Source organism: Akebia trifoliata, chromosome 10 (genome assembly GCF_017979445.1).
Source record: "Akebia trifoliata isolate Shusen 1 chromosome 10, ASM1797944v1, whole genome shotgun sequence".
Lineage (NCBI taxonomy): Eukaryota > Viridiplantae > Streptophyta > Magnoliopsida > Ranunculales > Lardizabalaceae > Akebia > Akebia trifoliata.
Genome location: NC_141384.1, coordinates 4514765 through 4537996, shown reverse-complemented (window position 1 = coordinate 4537996; position 23232 = coordinate 4514765). Strand labels below are relative to the sequence as shown.

At 33.0% G+C, this 23232-nt stretch overlaps 2 protein-coding genes and 1 pseudogene across 9 annotated transcripts; 2 read left to right on the top strand and 1 right to left on the bottom strand.

Annotated features, from left to right (window-relative positions):
- Positions 1-9358: 9358 nt before the first annotated feature.
- LOC147392863 (glutamate receptor 2.7-like) overlaps positions 9359-23232 on the bottom strand; it is a 28909-nt pseudogene continuing 15035 nt past the window's right edge.
- On the top strand, positions 10703-15797 carry LOC147392866 (uncharacterized). The gene is made up of 3 exons (XM_086455541.1): positions 10703-11143; positions 14680-15015; positions 15108-15797. The coding sequence occupies exons 2-3, from the start codon at positions 14680-14682 to the stop codon at positions 15792-15794; spliced, it is 1023 nt and encodes a 340-aa protein (XP_086311667.1). The 5' UTR covers positions 10703-11143; the 3' UTR covers positions 15795-15797.
- LOC147392865 (3-phosphoinositide-dependent protein kinase 2-like) lies at positions 17955-22256 on the top strand. Of its 8 annotated transcripts, none has more exons than XM_086455545.1 (10): positions 17955-18084; positions 18248-18300; positions 18450-18546; positions 18619-18723; positions 19897-19965; positions 20488-20608; positions 20713-20799; positions 21002-21193; positions 21285-21413; positions 21942-22256. In XM_086455545.1, the coding sequence occupies exons 8-10, from the start codon at positions 21104-21106 to the stop codon at positions 22056-22058; spliced, it is 336 nt and encodes a 111-aa protein (XP_086311671.1). In that variant the 5' UTR covers positions 17955-18084; positions 18248-18300; positions 18450-18546; positions 18619-18723; positions 19897-19965; positions 20488-20608; positions 20713-20799; positions 21002-21103; the 3' UTR covers positions 22059-22256. The 8 variants fall into 8 exon arrangements, 7 of the variants coding, with proteins under 7 accessions (XP_086311671.1, XP_086311674.1, XP_086311668.1 ...); XM_086455548.1 differs by having other exon boundaries at positions 18615-18723; positions 21285-21407; XM_086455542.1 differs by having other exon boundaries at positions 18615-18723.

Here is a 23232-nt window from a genome sequence, read left to right as displayed (position 1 = left end):
CTTCTCTTCTGAGGTGGGTCGGATGGGGTTAGCAAGTCAAATGGCTCAGTTAACACCTCTAGCTAGGGGTGTAAAACTAAGTTACCCTGTTTTAAGATAAAAAAAAACTAATTATGATGATGATAATGATGATAATCATATTTTATTTTCTCATGACATATTACAAAAGCAAATTAATTATTAGTTACTGTAAAAAAAGAATTACCATTTTGAAAATAATTGTTATTTATCAAAATGTTATATTCCCAAAAAACTAAAAATGAAGAACTACGGATAGTAAGAGGAGAGATTATTAGATATTGTCCGGAGTGTTAACCACTTAGTCATCCCAGGTTAAATGCAGAAGACCAATAAGAAGCGTGGGAGTCATATTTTTCAATAGTCCTTTCGTCTTATTAAGGAAGGCTGACATAGACTCCTTGTCTCATTATATTAACTCGTTTTGGCCTCTTTTGAGTTATAATTGTCCACCATTGCCACGTGTCATTTGAGTTCCATCTTTGATTCCATAATTCGACAATGACTAGTCAAATAAAAATCACCCCAAAGTTTATCATTTTGAAAGAATCGGGATTTTCTGACTCCCCCTCTAACATAATCCACCTCTACTTTCTTGATTGGTAAGCAACTGTCATCATTCACAAGTCCAAAGAACTAGCAACCAAGGAGGAGAGTGACCAGCCTGATACTGATTGAAACGTTTATTTAATTGGAAGCCCTTCAGGTAATTCTAATTAATTTGAATTAATTTAATGAATGTTGAGTTGTTATATCTAGCTAACATGATTGGAGTCCGTATCACATGCATACTCATAATTACTACTCACAATATCTAAAAGACTCATTTATGAGTAGAGGATATTGTGTTGGAGATGCTCTAACTAGGGTTATAAAATTAAATTACGCTCTTTATGATTAGAAAATTAATTAGGATGATAATCATATTTTATTTTCTCATGACATGTTATAAAAGCAATTAATTACTAGTTACTTTAAATAAATAAATAAAAAGTTACCATTTTGAAAATAATCATTATTTACCAAAATGATATATTTTAAAAACTGCCCCCCTCCCCGCTCCGGTCAAAAAAATAAATAAATAATAATTTTTCTTTTTCAAAAAGAAATGCATGAGTCATATGGGTTGAGCTTTCGGGTTTGTTCGGTCAAATTGGGGTTTCTATAATACATATCTGCACACTACTCCTCAACATCATCATTAATAGTTCTTCAAGATTTATATCCTCATATCTGCCATAAAATCCAATAATGGTGCTCTCAGATAAGTTTTGTAGAATTTTTTTAATTTTTATTTTATGTCAATTATTGCCATTTTTTTCCTTTTGAGATTTTGGAATGTGAAGACAAAGAGTAATGTGGACCGAAAGAATAGCGTATTCTGTATCTATATACATCATGATACAAAATAACATAATCTAATACTCTCATAAATATAAGTTAATCCTATTAAACTTATAAAGAATCCCTCTCTAATCAGTGGTATGGCACCTATCAAATAATCTTCGATGTTAAAGTCAAATTCACTACTAAAATTCAATTGGAATCAATTAGTCTCAAATAAACACATTCATCTTCGTTTATATTTGTGGGCTTTTCTTTTTTTGTAGGCATGTTTCCTCCATGTGTTTTTTTTTTTTTGTTTTCTTAATTTGATTCAATATTAAGGCCTCTTAGAAGATTCTCTATTGTATTATGTCACGGGAGTATGCACATCTCTAGGAAGATCAATCATGGTTCCTTTGTGTAGAATTATACTCACATAATATAATGTTTAGGTATATCAATGTATGAGCAATACAATACAAAGTTGATTAATCATGAAAGGTTAAATCCCCAGAAGTCCAAGAAGAAGCGCGTGAGTCATAGAGGAAGAGACCATAAATTTTTTAATCGTGCTGGGGTGACACGGGATTTACTGTGATTTTTACAATTCTGACGTGGACATGCATATATAATTGTAGATGATTTTTACTCGTGTCACGAGGAAACACATCTATGGTTATATGCACATCTCACATCAGATTTGTGAGAATCGCAGTAAATACTTTGTGTCATTCCAGCATTTTTCCAAAATTTTTAGAGTGTTGATGACTCAACCATAGAGTAGGTGCACTACTGTAGACACCCCATTTTTGCACTCGCCTGATTAATCAACTCGTCAACCCGATCGTAATGATTCCCAATGATGGATGTTATTTCCATTGTTTTATTTTGTTACCAGATGTGTTTCAGAAATTCGGATGAGGTATCTCGAACTGATAAAACTTTAGAAACCACGTTATGCTAGGAAAATACAATCCCAGAAACATAGAAATCATCATCTTTCAGACAAAAAGAAACTTCACGATAAAAATCACTAAAAATGACCAAATTATCAAAATACCCCTAACCTCAAAATAACCCTAGAGCTTACGTTACGCTTAGGAAAACTCTCTCAAACACATAAAACAACAAATCGAAACCAAATAAATCATTTCACCAATTTTAACAGAATTTGACAAAATTACGAAAATGCCCTCATAAAGTTCATGATCATTTCACACAAAAAATTTCATAAATGACACAAACTAATATTTCCATTGAATTCCTTACGAAAAATCGATTCTAAAACATCCTAGAACATTAAAAACCGACTTGAAACGTGAAAAGTCATCTCTGGGGGCAAAACGGTAATTTCACAATTTTCATAATTAAAAAATTTGAAATTAATAAATAAAACATTAAATAATTAAAGTGAAACATTGATGAAATTAAATTAAAATTTTGAACTAAAAAATCGATCAATCGAGCTTTCGAGTAAAATTGTTGAGGGTTCGTGGGATATTTCTTTAAGGACCCCTCCATTTGGGGGTCCAAAGAATTAAAGAAATAATGGAGGAGGGGTCTCCAAAAATTAAAAGTAAATCAAGCAAGACTGAAGTCAAGGTATTAAAGTCAATCAAGTAGACTAAAGTCAAAATTAAAGTCAATTAAGCAAGACTGAAGTCAAGATATTAAAAAGTCAATCAATTATGACTAAAGTCAAAACATTAAAAGTCAATCAAATAAGACCAAAAGTCATAATAGAATTATAATTAATTAATAACTCTATCTAATAGAGTTCTAACTTAAAAACAATTCTACCTAAAATAATTCTAATTAAAACACAATTCTACCTAAAACAATTTTAACTAAAACACAACTCTAATTAAAAGATCTCTAATTAAACACTAACTCTATCCAAATCAACCCCTAAAAAAATCTATAAATAGAGGTGCTCACACCCTATTTTCGTATCAAATCATAAACCCTAAGAGAAGTAGGTCTAGAAGCTCCCCTAACCCCCCATAAATCCTAGTTTTGGAGTCCCAACTCCTTACCTAACATCCCCCCTTCAATTTTAGTCTAGAAAACCTCTAAAATCCCTCCAAAAACACCCCTAAATCCACAACAAACTTGAAGAGTTCAGATTCAGAAACAAGGAGATACCTTGATCTAGGAGATCCAAAGTCAAATCCGGAGACAGAACGAAGCAAGAGAGTACAGTATAAGGAGCTCTTTTTGTCAGATCTGAGGGAGCAAAATCCTTGCTATCGGAAAGGTATGAAATTTTTTATTTTTATTTTTATCTAGGTTTTTAGCAATGTGATATATTTGGGAAGTTAGTAGAGACCGGCTTTGGCCGGGCGGGATTGGTGCCTAACACCTTCCAACCCCGTAACATGATCCCCGAATTCAGATTTTTTATGGTAGATTAGTTCTTTTTATCCATGTTAGAGTCAGTTTGGTTCCTAGACCACAATAACTAGGTGGCGACTCCCAAACCTCAAGGGTCAAAAGCGGATCCGCGCACCCCGCGGATCGAGGGCGCTTTCAACTACGTCATAATGCGCCAAAAACGACCCATCAAAAATTAATATCTTGACTGATTTAGCTACAAAAGGATTTGACCTCTTTAATCGTTATATAAGATAGTTTGGCCTCATTTAGGAGCCAACCCCTTCACTCATTGCATAAGGTGGTTAAGCCTCCTTTTGGAGTCAACCATTTCACTCGTTAATAAAAGATGGTTCAGTCTCCTTTGGGCCAACCCTTTCACTCGTTACCTCATAGAATGGTACGGCCTCCTCAAGGGGCTAACCTCTTAGCCACTTTGCTATAACATGGTTCCACTTTCTCAAAGAGCCAACCCCATATTAATTCATCATAAGATACTCCGGTCTCCTCAATGAATCAACCCCTTAATATAATGCCCACACAAGGATCAATCCCTTTAGGAGAGTCAATCTTTCTATCAAATATTGTAACTTACAATTACTTAAGTACTATCAAGAAAAAAAATTATAATTTGAGTAATGTTGGCATAACAAACCTTAAGTATATAACATGACTGAGTCAACTCGAGGAATTAAATAACTACCAAGTTGAAGTAGTCATAGTGTGAAAGTCACTCATCTTGTCAATTATGAAAACCAAAATGAGTGGAGTTTTAAGGCCATTAAGAGCCTAGGAGAGTGTGTATTTAATTCTATAATGACATTATGGGTTATTAATGCTAGACAACATGTACATGCCTTGAATTAATGGGCCAACTATATAAATAGGGGGCTTCTCCCACTCAAACCTCACAACACTCTACAACTCTCTATTTCAAAACTTTTTCTCTTTGCTCTATATTTTCTATCAAGAATTAACTTGATCATGGAAGGCCCTTTCACTAATACCACACTGGTGTATTTTTAGTTAAAACCAATGGAAAAGACTATTGGAAAATAAAGTTTAATCAAAGAAGACGATTGGAGAAAGTGAAAAAGTCAATGATCAGGGCCTAGGAAGTTGTTTCTAGGGCCCTATCTATAGATACTTTAATAGGGAATAATACATAAAATCCTTGAAATAGACATAACGTGTTGTTATTCCATAATTATTATTTTTTTAATAAAATTATGATTTTTCAGACTAATTATGGTTATTTATGTGTAATAGGTCAAAGTCGTGAGATTCAAAATGATGAACCAAGATAATTAAAGACATGCATTACAATTCAAGACCCAAGACAAAATCATGGATCAAAAACCAAAGTTAATGGGCTCATAAGTATCGCAGTGCAGTGAATACCTTGGGCGACGTGGTGTTGTAGGTAAACTTTTCTCGAGATTTGTGCAATGTTGATACAGCGTGATTTGTAACGTAGCAAGTTAGGATTCAGAGTTCTTGTAAAATACGAAAGTATTCTAAATTCAAAAGGTACCCTAATCTAGTCTCTATAAATAAGATACTAGACTATAGCCAAATCTCATCTCATCTCCTCTGAGATCATCTTCTCTAGTTATCTTCTAATTTTTAGTTTTTCAATTTTTAGATTTACTTGTTGTTCAAGCTTTGTAAACAAAAGGAGTACTCTGTCAATTTCAAGCCAAGATAAATAAAGGATCATCACTTTTCTTCCCTATTCTCTTCTCTTTTTATTTTTATTATTCTTGCTATGATCTGTGGCTAGACCTCCGTTAGAGAGGTCAATGAAGTCCAAGCAAGATCATCTTAGAGAATTATTTGTTTCAATCATGCTTCAATGTTTTATTGTAATACTAATTTCTTAAGTAATGGTCAGTGGATATAATGTTATTCTTATGATTTTAATAGTTTAATCTTAGATAAGTTCAAGTTAAATTATGTTCTGTTAGAGATTCGATATTTTACTTTTAATTTCATCTTATTAAATATTATCATAAAATTTAGGATTAATAGTTGGATTAACATATTTTATTTTCGGACCCAATAACATTAGCTTTGTTAATTAGAGTAAAATAATAAGTAAACAAATAAATTGATAAGACGACTTATTTTGGTGGATTTGACTGATCTAATTCTTTACATTGTGATTTCCATTCCTATTTATCGTAGAATAATTTTAATTCAATTTCCTTTAATACTTCAAACCGTGATTATTTTTAAGTCAAAAATTATTGGATTAACGTTGTCTTTGTGGATTGACCCTTGCTTGTCAAGGTTTTTATATATTTTTGTTGTCTTATTTTTATTGATAATCTGCATCGAACAAATTGATATTATTGCTAGGGACAACGATTTGATCCAATTTTTGACAAATTTAACTAAGGTTTTGGAAAAATCTGAATTTATTTAAATTTTTTTTTTTATTTTTATTCTGATTCTCACAAAATTTTACCACGATACCTAAGTTTCTTTGAGTGGCGCGGTGAAACCTCAAGATTCACAACTCATGTTTTTCTGAAAATTTTCCACACTATTTCAAAATTGAATAAAATATTTTATTTTTAATTTTCTGACTTCGGATTTGTCTTATGTTGCCAAGGTGAAGGATTTGATGAGGAACAACACGGCTGAAGCTTTAATTGGCCATCCATATCCGATTCTCCAACTAAAACAGCATTACTCTTTTTTTCTTTTTTTTTTATATCAGACTTGTAGTAGTTTATTTATTTATTTTAGTTTAAAACTTTTGAACTTATCCAAGAAGGCTTAGAGTGTTATAATTTTAAGGAAGGACGATAGTTGGATGTAAATGTCTCAACCCCTTGAGTTTATACACCGAGATTGGTGTCGGTGGCTCAAGTCGACTCAATTAATACATCCCCCGTCTAGAACAAGAGGTAAGACTTGTTCCCCCCACGAAATACCTATTAATGTGTTTTTGTATTGCCTTTGGTTGATTATTCCTAAACTCCTTAATTTGCACTTGGTAAAAAGGGCACCCCTACGAGGATAGCACCATAAAATAAGAATCGGATTTCATCACCGATCTCTTGCCCTTTAGTTAATTAAATCTACATAGCAAGCCATAATTAATTTAAAATTGGATAGACTTGACTCTAGGCCTAATCGCGTTCAATAAGCAAAGCTAGTCTAAGTTGCACCAATTGCCCTTCTTGATTAAGGTCAATGCCAAAGCAAAATCCTATCCCAATGTACCATGTTGTATGAGGGAAATATATTACGTCTATAAAAGACAAGAAGGTGATTTAAAGGTGCCCTAACTCATTATTAAGCACCACCTCTCATCTAGCCATTGAATTGGTTGGCTTTGACTTCAGATAATTAGGGAAAATCTAATATAGTGAACTTTGACTTCTTTGTCCTTTGGTTGGTTGGTTAAAAGAAAAATAGAACTGGAGTTATTATGACTTGGACAACAATTAGAGGATTAGACTGGGATATTGAAAAAGGACTACATGTTTTATTGAAAAAAAAGACAAAAAAAATGATAATGTGTGAAAAAGAAAAAAGAAAAAAAAAATGTATAAAATTTTGAAAAAGACCAAAGCAAAGTAAAAAAATGTTAAAACTAAAAATGTGCAAAAAGAAAAGAGTCCAATGAGGTCAAATACAATGTTTCAGTAGGGTGAAAGTCGTCAATCATAAAAATATAAGTAAGTTAGATAAACATATTTTATCTTTCGATTCAATAACATTAACTTTGTTAATTGGATCGAAATAACAAATAAACAAATAAATTGATAAAATGACTTGTTTTCATGGATTTGACTAATCTAATTCTTTATATTGTAATTTTCATTATTTTTTATCTTAAAATAGTTTTAATTCAGTTTTATTTAATATTTCGAACCGTAATTGTTTTTAAGTCAAAAATTATTGGATCAATGTTGTCTTTGTGGATCGATCGTTGTTTTGTCAAGGTTTTTATATATTTTTGTTCACTTATTTTTATTGATAAACTGCACTGAACAATCAACACGGAATTCGATGATCAAAACATCAACAACATGGATATCGAGGTTGGTAAACTTGAAAAATCTCCAACAACGTGTATTGAGGGCTTCCCTAACAGGAGTATTTTGTAAATTTAAGATGCTCTCAATACACATAACATCCTACAATTGGTCAATCCGGATTTTATAAAACCTTAGTTTGACTTTTCTATGTAAATTTTTTTTTCGTCCAATGACATAAGACCATTGGAAATATAGAGAAAGCAAACATTGTCATATAAAATATCCATGTGAAAATTTCAAAATATTCTTTTTAAATATATTATAACGACAATTAAAGTTATATAAGAATAATAGATTTTGTAAATGTGCTTTTGAACATGCCACCATGTCCAACCAGTTTTTTTTATAAAGAAAAATATTTAGAAGTTTCATTTAGGGGAAATGTTCAGCAACAAACATTTTGGCAAAACATTTTTGAAAATATGGGTTACAGGTTTTGGAATGGGCTGATTTTTGGTGAGGATGATCTCTACAGGGAATAGATCATCATCACCAAAAATCAGCCCATTCCAAAACTTCTAACCCATCAAAAATGGTTTACAAAAATGGACGGTTCATAATTTTTCAACCTGTTAACATGGGGCTAGAAGTTTTGGAATGGGCTGATTTTTGATGAGGATGATCTCCTCACCGTAGAGATCATCCTCACCAAAAATCAGCCCATTCCAAAACCTATAACCCATGTTTTGAAAAATGTTTTGCCAAAATGTTTGTCAAAATGTTTTTGCTGAAAGGGACCCTTCATTTAGATAGTCCCTTGTAAGATCAGATATGAGGGTTGATATTTATTCTATAGTGTATCCTACTATTCAAGTCAATTTAGATTTCCTGTTAGAGTTATAAAAGAAATAAGAGAAGTGGAGAAGAATAATTTATCAAACTGGTATAATTTTTTAAATAAATTATCAAAATACTAAACTGTAGCAATTAATTTCGAAAACGGTAATTTTACCATTTTTGGAATTAATATTTTTTACCAAAACGGTAAAAACAGTAAAATGTAAAAATTTTTACCGAAAATACCATTTTTTATTTTACATATGTATTTACCATTTTAACCTTAGAAATAAATTAAAATCCAACTAAATCTTTCTCCTCTTTTTCATCTTCCCAACACTAAATAGAAATATGAAAGAAAAGAGGATTTTTTCGTAATGTTAGTTAAAAAATAAAAAAGGGTATTTTCGGTAAAAAAAATTTACATTTGACTGTTTTTACCGTTTTGGTAAAAAATATTAATTCCAAAAACAGTAAAATTACCATTTTCGGAATTAATTGCTACAGTTTACCATTTTGGTAAATAGTTGAAATGTGGTGCATGTTTTGGTAAATTTGCCAAAGAAGAAACTGATCTGTTCCTCTAGTTCCCCCCCCCCCCCCCCCCCCCCCCCCCCCCCCCCCCCCCCTTGTTTAAGAAAATAGTGAACTAAAAAGACCATCCCTTACATGGATACACAATATTAATTAATTAATAAACATCAAACAGTCTTGATGAGTAATTAAAAGCCTTGAAGAAGTAATTTAGTACATTATCGAGAACAAAGTATATTATATAGCATATGTTACATGGATGCACAGAAAGATGGATCAATTTGACAATGTTATAAGATCTAAAATCAATTTAATCTTATCCCCTGTCATCAATTATCCTTGAGGAAGCTGATCTCTCTCTGTATTTACATTGCCAAGCTCAATGGAAGGCATTATCTCTTGGGTGCTTATTATTTCTGGGTTTGAATTCCCAAAATCTACAGAGGGTGTTCCTTGGTCTTCCGTGGGAATGAAAGGTCCTTCTGTTTGGTAGGGAATGCTTGATGGGGTCATTGGAGCGTTAATATTCTGTGAAGCTTCAATATTAGAGCTATTCTGAAGTCTGGTATTCGTAAATGCATGAGAAGAGAGGTCTTTTTCATTGAATTGTCTCGCCATGATGCGAATTTTTTGCCAAATCGATGTATCGAGGTCAATGTGTTTCCATATATGCTTATGGTTGTAATAGAAAACAACAATGTATACGAGTAAGACTAAAATTGAACAAACGCCAACGATGAGAAAGAGACCCCAGAAACTACTAAGAGAGAGACTATTTGAAGAGACTGTGTTGTTCGGATCTGGGCAACTTGTATCATTTTCAAACCACTCTTTCACAATTAGTTCCATTTCAACTCCCTCTATTACATTTAAAACTGCCCTCGAAACATCAGGTACTAGAGGAGAACCCTTTAGGAACACCTGCAAATTGCAAGGAACAAAACTAAGATTTAAAAAACCATCCATATTTCAATATATATGGGAAATGCAAACGATCAATTCAACCATTAGATGCCATTAACCTAATTTGATTATATGTTCTTCGTAAAAATACCTAAAAAGAAATTCTTTGTTTTCTATTTTTAAAAAGCATGGACTTCAGTTTCCTTGCAACGACACTTCGACGTATATCACAAAATGTCAATGCACAATGAAAATAAAACCAATGAATTTTTTTTACTAGCTAAAAGGAAAAAAGAAAACCTTTTTTAGGGATTTTCTCCAAAAAATAAAAATAAAATGGGAGGTTGCTAACACCCAATGCTTGTATTGGACAACATTAGCATCCCCCAACCCTTATATAAATTATAAACTGGTGGTGGTGATGATGAAGTAGATAGATGCAGGGAAAGACTTACAAAGCCCAATCCATCGGTCTTATGCGTAGATCCGACTATAGTATACTTAGCGCAATATTTTGCAACAAGGGGCTTAATATAAGGGATCTCATCAAAAACAGCAGCAATGCCACCATTTTGACTCCCCATTGATAAAGCTTGGTCGTACTCTTCGGTAGACTTATAGGACTTGAGTTTGGGTTCATCAAACCCCATTTGTTTCAAGAGCCCAGACACAAATGAACCTTCTTGATACCCGACAAGTTCAGGAGTCTCTCTAACGCTGTGTTTGGATTGAGGGAAGGGGAGGGAAGGGAAGAGAAAATATGCTGTTTTCTCTTCTTTTCTCCTGTTTGGATTGTTAAGTGAGGAGGGAAGAGAAGAAAAATGGAGGGAAGGGAAGGGAAAATTGGTAGAATTTTGTTCCCCCCAAAATCGGAGTGACGAGGAGGGAAGGGAAGGAAACAAAATTTCGATTCCAAATTTGTCCTCTAAATTCTCAAAATTTCCAAAAAAATTTGATATTGGCAGGCCAACTATTAGTAGTTACACCCCAAGTTATAAGATATGATGAAACCCTAGAGAATGGACGAAGAAGACGAAGAAGACGAAGAAGAAACCTAGAGAAAACGAAGAAGAAATCCTAGAGAAGGGACGAAGGCGGCGACCTCTACTTGGAGAAGAACTCGACTAGAGACGAGCTCGACTAGGAGACGAACTAAGGTATACTCTCTCTCTTTCTCATTCTCTGATTTTTTTCAAAAAACCAATATTATTAACAAATGTTATGGTTTTTTTCTCTCTCTCCCCATTTTGATGGTCTGGGTTTGCTGCATTTGCTCTTGAAAGTTTTGAAATTTAGTCATTTTATTTAGATTTGTGTGTTTCTGTATCAGTTGATGTGATCTAGGTTTTTCCCAAAATTGTGTTTGGTAATTTAGGTTGTGCTTAAAATGTGTTTGTTGATTTGGGTTAGAATTTCTTTTCTATAGATTTTAGAGGTTTATGAGTGTTTAGTGGTTGAGAATTTGAGTTGAGAGTTTACTGATTTGGTATCAAAGATTGTTGGTTTGGTATCAAAGATTTGAGTTTTGTTTAATAAAATAGATTGTTGGGTATCAAAGATTTGTGTTTTGTTTAATAAAATAGATTGCTGATTTGAGAATTTGTAATTTAGATATTTGGGTTTTACTTTATAAAATAGATTACTGATTTGGTATCGGAGCTTTGGGTTTTGCTTAATAAGTGTCTTCAATAATCTTGGAAACTTAGAAATACCACAAAAAAGGAAAATAAGTTTTTTTAGATGGATTTCTTATTTCTAATTGTCACCATTCTCGTATTTTTTATTTGGGTTTTTTGGGATTAATTGATTTCAATCTTGAATATTTCTGAACATGGTAGTTGGTTGATTATAATAAACGTTTATTGGGATTGAGATTATTGTTCAATTGGTTTATGTGCTCTGGATTCAATCCGGGCTTGCCAACTAAAAAATAAAAACAAGATGGATGTTTTTTTTTTCCTTTATAATTTCAAAACATATACTTATTTTCCATAATTTTTCTTTTTAGATCAGACCATTGATGGAGAAATCAGAAAAAAAAAAACATATAACTATCATGTGTGGTGGTTAAGTAAGAATCGATCCCCACAACCTCATAGTTGGTTTGAAATATATGTCAACCAACTGAATATAGGTCCAAGCCCTAATGATTGTTGAAGTCTGTCAGAGTTACTTAGTAATTCTTAAGTTACATAAGGATGGTGTTAAAAAGATAGGAGAGTTCTCTAAATATTTGGATACGAATAGATGAAGGGTACTAGTAATGGTGATTTTGAAAGATGAGATGTAAAAATAATAAATCTTAAAAAGATTGGAGAGTTCTCTAAATATTTGGATATAAGTACTATGAAAATTTAATACGTATACACACAAATTTTTGAAAGTTTATTAATAAGTACTGGAAAAGTTTTTTAAAATGTATACACATCAACATCTGAACTGTTGTACTTTTATTAGTTTTTTTAATTATAGGAGTTTTTTTTTCCTCTCGTTTTTATGTCAACAATTCTTTATTGTTTGTCAAAAAAAAAAAAAAATTGAAGTTTTTTTTTTTATTGTTTTGATTTCCAGTGAGTTGCAATTGCCAAATCTTCATCCATGTTCCTCTTTTGTACTATTGATTATGAATATTTTGTACTCATGGCATGGTTTAAAGTTTAGCACTATTTCAGATGTTATTGGTAAATATAAAATCTCTTCTCCTTTCAGTTTATCAGTTTTACCATAACAAACTAAATCCATCCAATAGTCTAATGCTTTGCATTATCGAATTTGACGACCTTTGGTGTAAGGGATCTCCTTTGTGAATTTGGTGTAAGGGATCTCCTTTGTGATGGTGTTGTTTTTTTATAGATATTTTTTTCTTTGGGTTCTCTTTGATTGTATATTATGTTTTAATTTTCATTAAAAGAGGGGCATAAATATATAGATTGTACCCGTTCACCTCACCTATATGGATTAAAAAATTCCTCGTGTTATAATGTAAACATATATGTGTACGGTTAATTACTACATAGTTGTTATAATTACTATTGTAATTGTTGTAGTTTGTAGATGGATAGAGATGAAGAATTGTATAAGTCGTTTCGTGAACATTATTTTCGTCGTCTTCGAATTTGGAAAAACATTGTTGTGGAATGGGATCGAAGGCGTCGTATGGCTACACACATTCTTTGTCTTGTGGCTGCCTATTTGGTTAAGCAGTCTGAGTATAGAAATTATGTGGATCGCTCTATAATGCCAAACAATTTAGAAAGAGAGTGTGTGAGACAAGAATTGATGAACGAACTTAGGACTAATGAAAAATGTCGTGATATTATACGAATGGGGCCTGAAGCTTTTGAAAATTTATGCAATCTACTTCAAACTTCGGGTCGACTTACTCACACTCGACGAGCTACAGTTGAAGAGCAAGTTGCCAAGTTTCTTCACATATTGTCACAAAATGTAAGGAACCGCACCATTTCATTTTTTTTCCGTCGTTCTGGTGAGACTATAAGTCGTCATTTTCATCGTGTTCTACGAGCCATAATATCATTAGCTGAATTCTATCTTAAGCAACCTGATGGATCAGAAGTTTCTCCAGAAATATTCAACAATAATAGATTCTACCCATACTTCAAGGTAAACATATTATGTTACTTCTTTTTATATAAAATTCATTTAAATAGTAAAATATTATTTTTGTAATAAAATTTGATATATTACATCAATATCAGGATTGCATAGGTGCACTTGATGGAACACATATCCGTGTGAAAGTTTCTAATACAGATGCACCAAGATATCATGGAAGGAAGGAATATCCAACACAAAATGTATTGGCAGCATGTACTTTTGATTTGAAATTCACATACGTTTTACCTGGATGGGAAGGGACAGCATCGGATTCAAGAATAATTAAAAATGCATTGACAAGAGAAGATAATTTAAAAATTCCTAACGGTAATCTATTTAACTATTAATATATATTTCTTTTATTTAATTAAAAATATCATTATAGTAATGACTTTCAATCTTAATAGGTAAATATTACCTTGTTGATGCTGGATATATGCTTAGGAGTGGACTTATGGCACCTTACAGAGGTGTGCGTTACCACTTGAAAGAATATTCTACACATGCGCCACAAAATCCTCGAGAGTTATTTAATCATCGACATGCATCCTTGCGCAATGCAATTGAAAGATGTTTTGGAGTGTTGAAGAAAAGATTTCCTATTATAAAAAGCACGACAGAGCCCACTTACTCAATTGACACACAATCAGAGATAATTTTAGCATGTTCTATTCTCCACAATTTCTTAATGGGCGTTGATCCTGATGAGCGTCTTATTGCTGAAGTAGATAGAGAGATCATGAATGAGCCTGAATCTCAAGAAGATGTTCATTTTCGAGAGAATGATGATGAAGACTCTAGACTAGGAGCAATTTTAAGGGATAACATAGCAGCTACCATGTGGAGTGATTATGTGCTGAATCATGTGTGACTTTTGATTTTTTTATTTACATGCAAAATTGTAGCTGGATGATTGTATTGTAAGACTATGTTCAATTATTGGTTTAAATTTTCACTGGGAACTTATTTGATATTAGATATACGTTTTAAATTATTATCTTGTTTGCATAATAACTTACTATGTTACAAATTATGGCTTAATTAAGATAATTCTTTATTTTTGTATATATTATAGATGAGTAGGTCTTACAAAACAGAAAAAGAACAAGCTTGGAAATGGAATGAGCAAATGGATACGGTTCTCATTGACGCATTTGTTCACCAGAACGACAATGGAAACAGAGTTAATGAGACTTTCACAACCTCTGCATATGACCAAATTGTGCTTGAATTGAATGAAAGACTTGGGTATGAATTTAATAAACAACTCGTGAAGAACCGCATGAAAACAATTAAAAAGAACTTCACTGAGTGTTACGATATTTTCAAGGGTGGCTTGAGTGGTTTTGCTTGGAATCAAGGGACAAAGATGATGGATGCTGAGCCTGAAGTTTGGAAGGCATTGATTGAGGTTAAATTTTTTTACTAATTTAAATTATGTCACTTTAATTTATTTATTAATATACAATAATGTTTTAATTTGTTTTTTCTTTATTGTTGTAGGCAAAACCCGAAGCAAAGAAGTGGATGAATACGCCTTTACCTCATTATGAAAAATTAACAAAACTCTTTGGAAAGGATAGAGCAACAGGACAAAGTGCTGAAACTGCATTCGAAAAAGTGAAACGGTGGAATAATGAGATGCAGACAGGTGGGGGGATGGAAGCTGGTGGACGTGGTAAAACACTTATTGATGATATTGATCATATGGTGATAAATGATGATATCCATTTGGAGGGCTTTGAAGCTTCGTATGATATGCATGAAGATACTCGACCAACAATTCCTTATGAATCAGTTTCTAACAAGTCTGCAATTTCCTCACAATCCAAGAAGAGAAAGGCATCATCTTCAATAGATAATTCTGGATTTGAGGATTCAATGAGAGAGATTGCATTTGCAATCAAAGAAGGAAATGAAATTCTTAAACAAGGACATGATATTCTTAAAGAAGGAAATGAGATTCTTCGAAGCGGAAATGAGATTCTTCAAAGGACTAGAGCACGCGTTTACTCGGAGGAGGATGTTTTTGATGAGTTGGTACGATTAGGAATTGATTCAGACTTACTTGATCGTGCCTACTCTTTCCTCATCGAAAAACCTGAAAGAATGAGGGCGTTTTTTGGTAACCCGGCTGATAGGCGTTTGCGATACTTGATGACAATGTTGAATAGTGCTGGAGATTCTTGATTCAGCACATTCAACAGGTGAGTTTTGTTTTGCAATGTTCCAAAAGATTCTTTTATATGAACTTAGTTTGGTTGGTTCTTACTTGAATCTTTACTTATTTTTATTGAATTTGCAGATGTGGATCTCAAAGGTTGAGTACGACAAATCAAATCCATCTATCGTCCACAAGAAGTGCTTTTGAGTTTGTTTTTTGTGCGTTTGTGGCAAGTCTTTTTGATTCCGTTTGTTTTTTGTGTCAAGTCTCATGTAAACTTGGTTGGATTGGGGGAGAAAGGAGGGGGTATGTATGGTTATATATATATATATATATTTGCTTCTACTTTAGTTTTTTTATAGGTAAATGCACTTGTTAGTTGAGTATCAGATGCAAATGGAATGTCATTTCCTTTGATGAACCTCAACCTTGGTGGATGGCAAGTGTGTGTATTTATTTTTATTATCTGCTTTCATTCATTGGATCATATTTATTATGTTAAAGAGTCTGTTTTCTAGTATATGTGCAGAATATTCTGAGTTTTTTAATCTTGTTTCCCAAATTAGTACTTAGTGTTCATTGGGTGAAACATGAATCTGTTTCTGTATGTTTTTTGGAGTTCTCAAGTATGTCTGCAGAAAGCTTAATGACTAGGGGCCGATTGTCATTGCTCCAAGGAGGTGTGTAATGCTCAACCTAGATTCCTAAATATTAGTTTCAACTGTACTGTTTGAAGTTTTGGTTTTAATTGATTGTCTACTTGAACGAGTTGCAGTGTGAATGTGATGAGTTTGCCAAGTTCCAAGCAATTTATGAGAAATTTTGCAAGGAGAAATCAACACAATTGCAGGTCTTTATAAAGGTATTCTGTAAAATTAGGTTATCTTTTGTTGAATATCATTTGAGCAAACAGCATGTCTACACGTTTACTACTAATGCAAATGAGATATGCTTTGTTATGCACTTTCCATTACTTCTATATGTGAGTTTTCAGAACAGCCATCTGTCCATGCTGAATTTGGTAATCCTCTTTTTCATATTATCATCTCCTATCCAAGGGTGGAGCTAGTATTTTTCCCATGTATTTGCTTTTATCTTTTATTTTTTTTCCTTTCTAAGGATGGTATAATCCAAATGGATACAAAAGTAGTCCAACAAGGATAGATTAGACGATGTGTGTATCCTTCTTGATAATTAGAGAGTTCTAAGTAACCCCCACATTTGTGAGTTAACAAGTCATTGGGTTTCGTTTGCTAAGGATATGATAAGTACACTGATGACTGATCTAAACATGTAACCCAATTGAATATGGCAAAGAGGTGTGGCCCCTGCTAGTATTAATAGTCTTTTTCAGCAACTTGACGACAATGGTGGAAATATGGTTTATTGTATGGTTATTGACTTAATCATTATCATTATATATAGGGTTGGGTTTAAGAGCCAAATGCTTTCCTAGTGTTGAATTCACAGAACTTCAGTGGAAACCGAATGCTTTCCTACTCCATAAACTACTCTGTTTGTTATTCTGTTCAACTCTAAACAGAACAGAGGTATTTATAATCCTCAATAAGGCCACTAGAATGGATGTAAACATGCCCAATATAAGACCACTACCAGTGAGCCACTAAAGGTTTGCTCGAGGCACTCGTTGGTATCCACTAGCCTTTCAAGTGTTTCATCCTATCTTTTGGTGGACTTATGAATTGAATTTTTTTCTGTTTTTTATTTCTGGCCATTGAATTTATTCATTTTTCATCTTGGTTGTGGAAAATCAATTTTTCTTACTTTTAGAGCCATTAATTTGAGCATTTTTCACCATTGGAGACAAAGGAAGGAGGAACCCATTATGGCCATATGGTTCTGCTCTGTCAAGTCACTCTAGTCTCCTTGGGCTTAAGTCCTGAAGAATCTACGTAGTTACTCTTAGATGGAATTAAGGGAGAGGAAGGTTGGGCCAAGACTGAAAGCAATAATCTAAGAGACTTGAGAAAGACTCAAGGCAACAACATCCAATTCGTCGTAGAAGATTTGGAACCAACTCATATGCTCATGAAGCTAATCTAAGAGGACTTGAGAAAGACTCAGGGAAACAACATCCAATTGTAGAAGATTTGGAACCAACTCATATGCTCATGAAGCTAATCTAAGAGGACTTGAGAAAGACTCAGGGAAACAACATATGTGTTCATGGATAAAAAGTTCATCACCAAAGAAAACAAAACATCATATGTGAAGTTGGAACGCGTTGTACTTGATCAGTTGGATCATCCGGCATTGTTAGGCTATTTTTCACATTTCAAGACACCTTTTCTCTGTGTAGGTATTCTGGTTTTAGTCATCATCATGTATTCTGTTATATTTGTGTATCATTGCCATAGTTTCACATAGAACCCAACATTTTTTTTTACTTTGTTATAGTTGCTAAGTTTACTCAATTGGGTTCATTATCTGACATGGTTCTGTTTATTATTCCCTGAAGACATGGCACTTGAATCTTGTGAAGGTGGAGAACTTTTCGACCAAATAACCAGGGTAAGTTGATTTCAAATTCTCCAAAGTATATGGAAGGCTATGCAAAGATGGTCTGTTATGTTTGTTCTTTTGCTTTTTGGATCCTACGGTCATGCGGTGGCAGCCAAGTCGGTCGTTTTATATTATTCAGCTTGTTTGCATGGGTGCAGAAAGGCCATTTGTTGGAGGATGAAGCTCTATGGAGCAGAAGTTGTTAACGCTCTTGAGTATATACATGGTGTTGGATTAATTCATCGGGATATTAAGGTACATCTAGGTATATGTGATTGTCTTTCAACGGCCTTCAGCTTTCTAACAATTTTTTTCAATGGCAGCCAGAGAACTTGTTACTTACAGCAGAAGGACATATTAAAATTGCTGATTTTGGTAGTGTCAAACCTATGAAGGACAGTCGAATCGCATTCCTTACATCTCTAGCATCAGGTAAGGTTATCATTCTATTATTAGGAAACCATTGACTTGGATGGTTGGGTGAAATCTTATTATTTATTTTGATGCACTATACAGATGACAAATCTTGCACCTTTGTGGGAACAGATGACAAATCTTGCACCTTTAAGAGCTCTAATTACTTCTTATTGTTTTTATGGTAGTTTGGTGTTTAGGCGTTACCCAACTAACTTTAATTAACAAAATGTATGTTGCAGTCTATGGTATCTTCATCCTAATAAGTTCTCTAACAAAATTCTAGGGATGCATCACTAGACTCAAACTGGTTACACCATTTTTTGGGATGGTAAGCTTTAGGCTAGGCAGGACCCCAACCAGCTTTAATTAATAAATATAATGTTAGTGTATGGTATGTACGTTTTGAAGCATCGGCATACTGAATTCTTTCAAGTTCATCATAAAAAGGAGGATGCATTACTACAAAGGAATTCCTTTGTAACTTCCATAAAATTAACCATAATCCTCCAACACCTCTTAAAGAGTAAAAGAGATAGTTCTCTCCAACCAATCCTCTGATTTAGGATCAAGATTGCAAATTCAATACTGTCAAGAGTAAGTATTGACTGTTTAATTGTGCTCACTTCAAAGATATTGGTTTTCAATTGAATCAATTTATTTAAGTTCATTTATGTTCTTTTGACTCTGCTCTACATGGATGCATCTTTCTAATAAGAAGCAGAATGTGGTTCCATTGAATGAATGTTGGACACCAGCTTTGACACTAACAATTGTGTGCAACCCATTTTAGCTCATTCTAGATGCAGTTACTACTTAGTATCTCTGTCTATACTTCATAGCTTGGATTCTTGGAATCGTATCAAAAGTTTGGATACCAGACCACCCTCATAATCTTATTGTGCTGTTTTTTTTATAGGTAAAGATGATAATTGTGCTTTTTGGTTAATTCTTATCTCTAGATAGTTTATGAGGAGGCTTGTCCTCTCAGGTATCTAGGTTCTTAATGGGCTTACCCATAATGATCTAGATCTTAGACATTTTATCCACCCAAAAAGTTCATATTTATAGTTACTCCCACTACTACACTGAATCGCTGACCTGATGTGTGAAATTAGATGTTGCAAATTATTTATCAGAATACCACTTTGGAATGTTTAAATCCATTTCTTATCATCAATGCCCATGCAGGTTCTTAACAAATGCATATCTTCGTGAGGAGGCTCCAAATAGCCATGTGGTTGATCAACGTGTTGAATGGCAAGTCGTGAAACTTTTACTTTGTTTCTACATCAGAAAATATAGTAGTTTCTACTTGGTTGAACCTAAGTTTCTAAGCAATGCTGATTTTTCCATTGTGCATAATACTTGGACTGAATTCATAATTTCTATTGCAGATATTTTGGAGGATTATGGTGCATTAAAATTCTTATTCTTATAAGTTAGAATTGAATAAAGAAACACATTTAGGAGATTTTGCGTATCATCGGTTTTATTTACTTTGTAGGGAAAGCGTGGTATCAAGAAACAACCTTTCAAACTCCCCGATTTTAGTGATGTAAAAATCAAAGTTTAAGGGTTGTTTATGACTGTTTTCACTTTTTCTTGTGACTTCTATTGTGGAGCATATGCATGTAAAGCAATAAGAGCTATGAATATGTTGTTGCTTTGATGACTGTCCTTCCACTATTTCTATTGTTTTATTGTTTCTTGAGATATCTCTAACTCAATTTGATAATAATAAGCTTTAAAATACTATTTGATCTATATATTCTTGTATAGGTGTCGCAGTTGGGTGTGGGTGGCAAGCGTTGGTGGCTTATATTAACTTAGCTTGTTACTATGTTTTTGGGCTCCCTTTTTTGGGTTCTTTCTGGGCTACAAATTGAACTGGGGAGTTGAGGTAAATCTCTCTTTCATTGCCACATTTGCTTTCGGATAATATAGCAATTGAAAGTTTTTGGAGCATATCAAGTTCTATACTAATGTGTAGTGCTATGGTTGTAGGGAATCTGGGCTGGCATGCTTTGGGGAACTTCTCTACAGACCTTGATTCTCTTGATAGTCATTTGGAAAACTAATTGGAACCAAGAGGTAACCAACATTTCATTCTCTTCTAATGCCTATATAAATCAACCTAACAATTAAAAGTAAACCTCTAGATACATATTTACAAATTGGATGGTTGTACAACGTGATCATCTACTTTAATTTCTTCAAGTTCTGACCTGAAAGATTTTAGTACTCAAACCATTGTATGGTAAGGTCTGAACCTTTCATTAATTATCACTCTCAGATTGAGCTTAGGAAAGAAAGGTCATTTCCTTCAACATAGGACCCTAGATTTCGATGATTGTTTGGATTATCTTTGGAACTTGATCAAGAGTAGAGGTGCAAGATGAAGGACTCGGTAATTGGTATGCGGACTTGGATTGGTGATAAAGCTGTGATTGAGGATTCAGTGGTCATGGGTGCTGATATTTACCAAGTAAGCCTACTATTTTATTTTTAATTTTTAATTTTTTTTCCTTTTGCATATTTGTCCTGTCTTTGTTCTCATGTTTGTGTTTCTTCAACAGACAGATGACATACAAATAAGCAATGGGATGGAGGGGAATGTCATCCTTGTCCCCATTGGTATTGGAGAAGGGTCTCGCATAAAGAAAGCCATAGTAGATAAGAATGCAAGGATTGGCAAAAATGTTAGGGTACCGAACGATACAAAATAATCTTTGAATTTCTTCGTATAAAAATTCAGCAACTTCATTTTATTCTATATTAAATGAAGTGATCTACTTGATCCAAAATATTTGTTTCAGTGAATATCTAAATAATAACAAAGAGTTGTGATGAATGCACAACCATATATTTTTCTTCGGGATACACAAGGAAAAAGATCTGTGGTTATATGCCCTTGCTACATCAGTTGCGTATGATTTACTGCGTGCATTCATCATTATTCAATAACAAATACCCGTTTATGTTTTCCTGTTTTTCTGTAAATATGTTATAATGTTATTCTCCCTAAAAACAAATACCCAAATGGTATCATTCTTTTTGTAAATCTCATTCTCTGTATTTGCATTTTTAGATCAACATATTTTCTTAACTTGGCTTCCTGACTTTTCATTTTATTTTTTATTTTTTATTTTTTATAATAATGTTTATTCTTAGCTTCTCTTGCGTGTCTAACTAATATCTTGGGTAGCTGATATGGGGTTTCTGTATTTTTGTAGATTATTAATAGAGACAATGTCCAAGAAGGAAACAGGGAAGATTGTGGGTACATTATTAGTGGGGGAATAACTATTGTTCTAAAAAGTGCAGTGATCCGAGATGACAGCATCCTATGATGAAGATAATTTCATTCCTTGCAATTCACGTTATCCTTTGTATTCGTTACTTAAAATAAGCGAATGTGTAACTATCAAAAAATTAATTTTTTTGGTAGGATTTTAATTCTATATTTTGGGAGCAAGCCAATGTCATCATCCATATGTCATTAGTGAATAATATTATGTCAATAAAGGAAAGTTTTAGATTTCTTTGTATATTGTTTTAATTTCATATTTAACATATCAGATGTTATTTTTGTGCAGATAACAAGCATGCTATGGTTAGTAGGTTAGCATTAGGAAATGGGCAACCCTCTTAAGAATTCCAAGAAGCTGAAATTTTGTTAAAAGAAAATGAAAAAAGAGATATAACAGTAAATATCCACCGCAAAATCCCTTAAAAGTGTCGTTCGACAATAAAAGCCATAATGATAAATATATCCGTTGCTGTAGTAATGAAGTTGACAATTTTGAAAAATTGTTGTATTCTATAATAAAAATGTTGAACTTGACACTGTAAAAATGATTCAGATTTATTTGTTTTTTTTATTGTTTTTTGACTTCAATAGTGTATATATATATATCATAGTTGTGAAAATTAAGAGTATATCATTCTCCATTTCTAAGTTACAATAGAGTACTGTAGGAAATTATTGCAATCATTATTTAAAAACGAAAGTATGTGAAGAAGGGTAGAAAAATCTAGTTTGGATATTTCAAAAACATTATAACAAAATATATCGTTGTAGAAGAGTTAAATGACCAGGATCATATGTTCCCTCACGAGTCATTCAAAAGTCTAACTAGAAATATCCATCTCTAATATAAGGGATTTCTACGTGTTTCCTTAGGACACTTGTTAACAAAATCCTTATATTAGAGAGTTTCTATTGTCACACCAACTTTTGCTTAGGATGTTTTTAGTAAAAGTGGGTGTGGCAATAGAAACTCTCATTTATAAGCATTCAAATGAAAGGTACCCCTCAAATTGATCTTGAACGTTTGGTCATTTATATTTTGTATCATTGTATAAGTAGAATTTTGTTTTTTAGATTATGAAGGGTATAATAGTCATTTGACAATAATAATTTCTCTTCTCTTCTCTTATGAATCCTAACCAAACAAGAGAAATTTGATTTTTTTCTCTTCTCTTCTCTTTTAATCCAAACAGGGTGAAGAGAAATTAGTCTTC